The sequence below is a fragment of the Anneissia japonica genome, unplaced genomic scaffold, assembly GCF_011630105.1.
Source record: "Anneissia japonica isolate Jap-2015-1 unplaced genomic scaffold, ASM1163010v1 scaffold87739_len10195_cov104, whole genome shotgun sequence".
Taxonomy (NCBI): domain Eukaryota; kingdom Metazoa; phylum Echinodermata; class Crinoidea; order Comatulida; family Comatulidae; genus Anneissia; species Anneissia japonica.
The window spans coordinates 1495-9786 of record NW_022739064.1 but is presented as its reverse complement, the minus strand read 5'-3'; the positions used below and the strand labels follow the sequence as shown (position 1 = coordinate 9786).

Below are 8292 nucleotides of genomic sequence, written 5' to 3'. Positions count from 1 at the left end.
TAGGCCTAACAATAGCAGGCTGTAACATGGACTGTATAGGCACCGACAATGGTGACCACTCAAGCATGAATGGTAAGTCATGGCCTAGCCAATGGTGAAAATAAGGATTAAAAAATTGACTTGAAAAACGTAAATTAAAGACAGAAAAGCGAAAAATTGTAGTCTCAGATATTAAGGAGACAAACCAACAGCAGATTTTTAAGAAAAATTCGTGCAAAAAGAGTAATTCCAGACGGTTTCCAAGACACTTGTATGGTGGCTGCTACTTGCAGCGCCGTCAGTTGGTGTGTGTGTGTGTGTGTGCACTCTCTCTCTCTCTCTCTCTCTCTCTCTCTATTTTCTGCTGAAGTCTGACTCCCTGTTCCCTCGCATTTGGTGACCGTGTTTTTTCCGTAGCTAATAACATAAAAAAAATATACGCGTGATTGCATTTTTTAATTGAATATACACAGTATTTGAATTGCTTTAATTGTGTGTTAGTCCTGGCATTAGTTTATCTAAGCTATTAAAGTATAGTTATACCCTCTAGCTTTCAATTGAAATTCTGAACTATAGAAACAAATCTCCTCTCGTAAATTAACACCATAATATGTCTCTGAAATCGATTACGTTAAATAGTAGACCCTACAATATTAAAATACAATACAAGACAATAAAAGCGACATTGTTAGTATTCTATTATACAAAATTACGATACATTCATTAAAATATCTTTAAAACATTCAGAAATTACCTTACAATATAAAAGAATCTAATATACAGTACGATAGTTATAGAAGTTAAGGTTCATCATTCACATTTGCTAAAATTTCACTTTTTGTCAATGCCCTCTTTATGACTTACTGGAAATATTAGTTAGTTTATTTATCTTCATGTTCTTGGTTTGCATAAAACGACGTCGGACAGTTTGAATTGCCTCCAAAGACTGCCATCCTAGTTCGACATATCATCGTCTGCAAAGAATAAGCAACCCATTTGTGTGTTATTTATACAGTATATACCCAACGTTGCTGTGAAAGGAGCATACTATTTGCTAGTTCATTGTTGTAAATAGAACAAAAATCATGTTTAACTCCTTATGTCACTTCAAAGAAATCAGTCTCTAATGTTTTTAAAATTTTTTATACAAGTTATTTAGGGGTCGTTCACATTTTAGGCCTACATCGGATACCAGCCTTTTATGCTGTGATGATTCACGTTTTCAGAAAATTCATTGTAAGAAGTTCCAAGGATACTAATGACCAAGGATACTAATAATGATCGGCACCTTCGTTACTATTTTAAGAAGAGCCGATGCGGTTTCACAGCTAGAAACTGGTAGTTTTAATTGTTGGAAATTATTTCCAATTGTATAATAGCTGAACATTTAATAATCATAGTTATTGTAGGCCTTTCTAGTTTGTATATGTCACAATTTCATTAATGTTATTTTGACATTCATATATTTGTTTTAATTGCAAGAATTTAATGGCTGGACTTTTTCTTATGCTTTGTGGATTTATAATTATGTAATGATTTAATACAGTAATTCTATTGTCGGGTTTTTAAAAAATTTATTTCAATGACTTTTTATTTGTCTTAGCTTTCTATATGTTTCTTGATTAGTGTATTTTAATTGTAAGCTCACAGGTTTGCCCTCTGGGATTGATATGAGTCTGTTTTTTTATACCGCAATAAATAAATAAATAAATAAATAAATAAAAAATATAATTTTTAGACCTATTTATGAATAGCCATGGGTCCCGGTGCTTAGCACATCCCTACGCCGCGCTGATGTATCATCCGGCCAGCAATGTTTTTTTTTTTTTTTTTGGTATCTGCTTAGCCTGGGTTCCAGGCTCTAATTTTGGATTACTCACTCTTTATTGCGCTTTGTGCGCGCCATACCTAAATTAATTGGCGTCCCATACTCGATTCCTTTTTTGGATTAGGCGCTTATTCTTTGTCGTTGGTGGCGCTGTCCAGAATGAGAAAAATAATAAAAAATAAGAGAACTAACTCAACGCGCCCAACCCTGGATTGGATTTCTGCATACTGTGTACAAACTATTTGACCAATCATAACGCACTATTCACATTGATGAAACCATTGTACTCTTTGGGCTGTTTTTTTTTTTTTTTTTTTTTTTTTTTTTTTTTAAACAACGCCTGGAATATGTGTGGATGAGCCAGAAGCACTCTTTTTTGTTCGTTTTTGGTGCAGGCCTCAGAAGACACTTCTGGTGTTATATATTATACGGATTAGGGTCGTAGCAGCCTGGGTCCTATTCCTACTTACTACTGCTGCACTGGTGTGCCACCTCTAGAGAGGTGCTAGGCTTAGTAGGCCTAGGGGCCCTAGGCTAGTTGCATAAAACCCCTGAATCATGGGTATTGTCAAAATTGTTGAAAAGTCTTCCTTTAAAACAGAACTAGCAAAATGATTTTTTGTTCTACAGAGGATTTTTGATATGCCATTAATAATAGAATCAACCTTAAAATCTTTTTTTGGCTATTTTTTATGAAGTTATAGGCGATTATATACGATTTTACCATGACGTCACTGGCGAAAAAGTAACAAAAGATCGTGTAAATAGCACCGCGTAGGGTATCCACCGCGTAGGTATCCACCGCGTAGGGTATCCGCCGCGTACGATCTTTGCGTGCATGCTGTAACAATCACAATCTACAGCCATGGTTACAGCATACACGCAAAGATCGATTTTAAGGTTGATTCTATTATTAATGGCATATCAAAAATCCACTCTAGAACAAAAAATCATTTAAACTATTAACAACTTCTATATTCTTGATCTTCAGATGTAGTATGGTCGTAGATATGGCAGACTTATTTGTATCTTGTCTAAAATGATGATTCGAATAAAACAAATTTACCGTATATTTGGCCAATTAGCACACTCACCGCCACGAAAAATGGAAATTTCATAAGAAAAAAATGTTGCTTTATTTTTATTTTTTGGGCCTACCATGTTGTTTAATACAAATAATAAATTTAAAGTGTCAAAAATGTTGTATATCGCAGGGAAATATGCAAAGGAGCGGAAATCAAGCTTTAATTAGCAAAAATCTAATGATGGTCACCGAATGGGTATTTTATAAACCGAGAGAAAAAATGGAAAACAGATAGGAAAATTCATAACTGTGAGTGAGGGGACACAATCTTATAAATATTTGCACTATATTTGGGGTTTTACATTTCTTCTAATAAAAAGACCACCGAGCTTGCGCTTGGTGACGAGTGATGAATCCGATCCCCTAGTAGCAGCGGGTACTGCAAGTGCTATAAAGCGCAAGCTCGGTGGTCTAGTGGTTAAGACATCAGGCTAGATACCTGGAGGTCGTGGGTTCGATTCCCACCTGAATCACTTGCGAATTTTTTTCGCTAGTATTTGGGGACGTACTGAGTATTCGGTACGATATCACGTCAGGTAGGGCAAAACATCACTCCTATGATTATTAATATGCATATTATATTATTAATATGCATATTATAATATAATATTCCAGATCGTTGACTCGTCAACAGCTCTCGTTTATACACACTAGCAAATATTGCTTGAGAGACTGGACTGCTTCGTTTTCGTTCTTGTTTTGCTGTATTTTGTTTATCCTAAATGTACTGTTTCCCGCTGCATGTTATTTGTGGTAAATATTGTCTATAATTTTCTAGAATTTAACTGACAAGTCTGAGGAGGCATCTAGGCCTGGCGATATTATTTAATGGCTGACGATAGCACACGACGAAGTGCCTGGTTGTTGGACTCGACGCAGATTTCTTTTGTTATTCCGTCCCTGACAAGCGACCAATGGGCAGTGCATAATCGCGAGCTTAAACAATATCTTGGTCCGCTTCATTTTGATATTTCAACAAACGACGTTTCGCCAGCTGACGCCGGTGAAGAATTTACACAACGTCTGCGAGAGTTTCTATTGTCAAAACCGGAATTCGTAAAAAATAAAAGCCTTAATTTAACCGGATTCATAGAACACGAGAGCAACACTATACGAAACGAGCAAAACAAATTAAGAACATGCTCAGGAAGAAAGCATTTGGTGTAAATGGAACGGATCAAGATCGGCGGGAATTTAGAAAAGCAGTTAAGGCCCACAATTATGTGAAACGTATGGAGCGGAGTAAAAAGCAACACAAAAGTTCGCGCCACAAAGAAAACCAATACTTTAAAAACTTTTGGAAATTTTCAAAACTTTGTGTAAATGGAAAAATTAGTAAAGCTCAATCAACACCCACTTTCTCAAAGGAAACAGCCAATACATACTTATATTTACTCTGTCTCTTATACACATCTAGATGTGTATAAGAGACAGAATTAGACCCATAGACGTCAGAAAAATTCTCAATAACAAGAAACCAACTTCAGCCCCGGAGGAAGATGGCATCTTATATGGACTCTTACGAAAACTTCCATCAACACATCATCTCCTTGCCACATTATTTAGTAAACTGCTTATCAGCGGTGATCCTCCAGTAAGATGGTCACGCAGTGACGTCACCCTTATCCATAACGATGGTGACACTAGCAAACCAGGTAACTTTCGGATGATTTCTTTAACATCTTGTATCGGTAAATTATTCCATCAAATTGTTGCCGAACGAATAGCTAACTTTATGACAAGCAATATGTATATTGATCCTGAAACACAAAAAGCGTTCCTGAATGGGATAAATGGATGCGTAGAACATTCAATTGTAATAAATGAATTGCTAGCGCACGCAAGAAACAAGAAAAGGACAATTTATCTTTCTTCGATTTAGCCGACGCCTTTGGCTCAGTCGAGCATAACTTAATAAACTACACGATGGAGAGATATAGAATCCCACCTACCATCCACAGTTATATAACTACACTTTATTCAAGACTCAGTGTAGATGTGTATAAGAGACAGGCGTAATAGTTTTTATTCTCAAGTAAAAAAGCTGTCTCTTATACACATCTAGATGTGTATAAGAGACAGATTATACACTACCTGAAAACCAAGGAGTCCGCGCATGGCTACGAACTCGAAGGAAAGAAATTTATCACTCTTCCATTTGCAGACGATTTTTGTCTAATCACTAAAGACAAAAGGACACATCAGAAACTAATGAATGAGATAATAGATATACACAATCTATGCATCTTTCTCTTAAGCCTGTTAAGTGTAAAACCATGTCCATCAGAGGCGGTAAGCCTGATGAATGAAACTTTCCATTGGGGGCTAATATTCTTAAGTCCTTGAAGAGTGCACCCAAGAAATTCCTCGGTAGTATGTTGTTTTTTAGTGGTAAAACTAAGGAAACCTTTGAATTCATAAAGAATAACATTAATGGAACAATTAACAACATCAATAAAAGCCTTATTAGAAACGAATTCAAATTGCGTATATATATACAATACGCTACACTATCATTTCGCTATATGTTAACAGTGCATGAGTTAACTGACTGTCAGCTTCAAACGCTTGACCACATACACACAAATGCAATTAAACAATGGACTGGATTGGCCATAAACGGACCTACACCAGCATTTATACACTGTCCAGAGGGATTAAATTTTCACCCGAATATCTGACGTGTATCTGGAATCACATGTCCTAGCATATTCTCGTTCCATGGTTAAAGGCCGGTTCCCACTGAACTTGTCAAGCGAAAGCGTCGAGCGTCACGCGGCAAGCGAAGCGAATCGCGCAAAGTTCACAAGAGTTGACTTTCGGTGAAGAATGTCTCGCTTCCAATGATTCGTTTGCCTATTCCCACTGCTGACCGCGCGCAAAAACTCGAAATGGCGGGTTGCAACAGAGAAGGGATTTTGTTATCGCATTGATAGACGGAGGAAGAGGGCTGTGAGACGAATCAGATAAAATCCTCAGGATTAACATTCCCAGAAATCTATAATGAATCAAAAGAGTGAATATAAACATGGTTTTTTTTTTAGTATATTTATTCAAGGCCTAGAGCTAGGCCTCCTAAGGGTAGATAGTAGGCCTAGCCTACCCTACTGTAGGTCTCAGGTAGTAGCAGGGAATCAGAGGCCTAGGCTGGACAGGCCTAAACTGGTAGAAAGTGGAGATAACTCAACTCGTCTCTGCAAATCCTTTTCCACGCATTGTCACATATTTTCTTTGCTCCCTTGTCACAGACCTAAACAAGGGTAGCCTACTGTTCCACAGAGTTTGCGTGAAACGGACTCGTCTGTCATTTTTCGCACTTCTGTTCATTGTTTTGACAATGGTCATGACTTTATTGTTGACCTTTGACATAAATTGAATATAAGCCTTGCGATTGGTCCATCGGCCGCGAATTCGCTCGCGAATCCGAAAAAGTTGGTCTTGGATCAACTCTTGTGAATAGACATTTCCGAAGTGTCAATCAAACTTAAAAACTGACTAATCAGAACAGCGCTAGGAATGCGCGCGCGTCTCACAAACACACGTGTTGTCCCACAAACGCACGTGTTCGCGTATGTTTTAACCATAGAGCTATTAAACAACTAGAGTGCTGACAAGACGGCGGAGCAATGCAGAGTTGTGTATGTGTACCATCCAAGATGGCTGCCGTAGGAAAGCGCCACCTTCAGGCTTAGTATGCATATTATTACCATAAATAAGCCCTCTGACTGAATATTATTTCATTAATGATAATTAGAATTGATAATGACAAATTATTAAACTGTCGTAGGCAAAACGAGGCCAAGTGGAACATCTTATTCAAAAATAAAATACCAAGGAATGAAAATTAAAATCATGTACATTACACCCAAACACCGCAACGCTCGAGTTTCAAACATAGCTGTACTGAACTTTCTGTGTAAATTGAGGGCGCCATTGAAAATGATAGTGCTCAGGCGAAATTTGATTGGCTGAAAATATGGCAGCCATCTTGGATGGTACACAAACACAGCTCTGCGTATTTCGAACATCGAATACATTGCTGTTAGCGCTCTAGTATTCTTATTATATCTCTATGGTTTTAACACTGTCGCCTTGTGGGACCTTAGCAACAATATCCAAGGGGCGGGGCTTAGCGGAAAGGTCCATTCGCAGGCGAAGCCTCCGCGACCACCGCGCGCACCGCGTCGAAGTTCGAATATTGGGCGTTCGCGTGTTTGACTACAAATTCGTTTGCATGTTCACATTGGAAACGCCAGTCGCGTCTTCGATTCAGCCGCGCGCGCCACATTTCGACGCGAAATTCGCTTGATCGCGTTCAGTGGGAACCGGCCTTAAGGCTGACAGTCGGGTAACCCATGCTCTGAAATGTAAATTAGAAAGAGAAACTAGATGGTCAAGAAAAATGCAAAAAAAAATGGCTCTAGAAAATGGCAAGTAGTCCACAATAGATCAGTTTCTAGGGCTGAATCGAATACCAATTGGTCAAAAATTAAGCCCCATATAAAAGAAGATATATTTGAAAATAGGATTGAATTCTGGCATCAATATGTGGAACCCTTAAGGAAACAGGGTGACCTACTAAAGCTTACACACCTTATCTCTGCAGATCTTACATGGAGATCTTTGATTTATAATTTACCTAAGGGAGTATTGAGTTTCGCAGTGAGGGCATCCATAGATTTTTTACCCGATTTACGTGGCGGCACGATTCTATAATACATTTGCTGATTAAATATATTGTGAAATATAGGAGGGTTGACAATGTTTATGCAGACGTAAAAGGCTACTCCATAGCAGGGGGAACAGTTCCCCCAAGCGTCCTCATAACGAAGGCAAAACCGGATATTGTTATCGTAACAGGTAATATCGAACTTTTGGAATTAACCGTACCATTTGAAATGAATATCGATAAAGCGCATCGACGAAAAGAGGATAAATACAAAGATACCATCAATGATATTGTCAGACATGGGTTTAGAGGTAAAATTACCTGCCTTGAAATAGGAAGTAGAGGTCTCATTACTCCAGCAAATGAATGTAGAATAAAAGATATTCTTAAGATAACTTCAAGAAACGCCAAAGCAATAATTAAGGAAATTTCAGAAACTGCTCTCGTTACCAGCTACACAATTTGGAATGCTAGGTTTAACCCTGCATGGGAAAATATTACACTAATGTAATAGTTCTTGGATGGCTCTAATCTATCTGGCCGTTCGCCCTTTAATCTGAATCTGATAAATGTTTTTTTTTTTCTTTTGATATTTCGTTTAATATGTATTTGTTGTCTACCTGCATTGGTCTGTATCTACAGACCTTGACCTGGATTTGATGTGTCTTCTTTTTTACTTGAGATTGAATATATTATTGTTGTTATTATTATTATTATTATTATTATTATTAT

At 37.6% G+C, this 8292-nt stretch overlaps 1 protein-coding gene and 1 non-coding gene across 2 annotated transcripts; both read left to right on the top strand.

Annotated features, from left to right (window-relative positions):
- Positions 1–3291: 3291 nt before the first annotated feature.
- Positions 3292–3364, top strand: Trnas-aga. The gene has a single exon. It is a non-coding gene; the product is annotated as a tRNA-Ser (tRNA).
- A 4277-nt stretch (positions 3365–7641) lies between these two features.
- On the top strand, positions 7642–8071 carry LOC117117853 (the record flags this gene model as incomplete). Its single annotated transcript, XM_033262322.1, has 1 exon — positions 7642–8071. A coding segment is annotated over one exon (430 nt), but the record flags the coding sequence as incomplete, so codon positions are not given.
- Between the last annotated feature and the right edge of the window lie 221 nt (positions 8072–8292).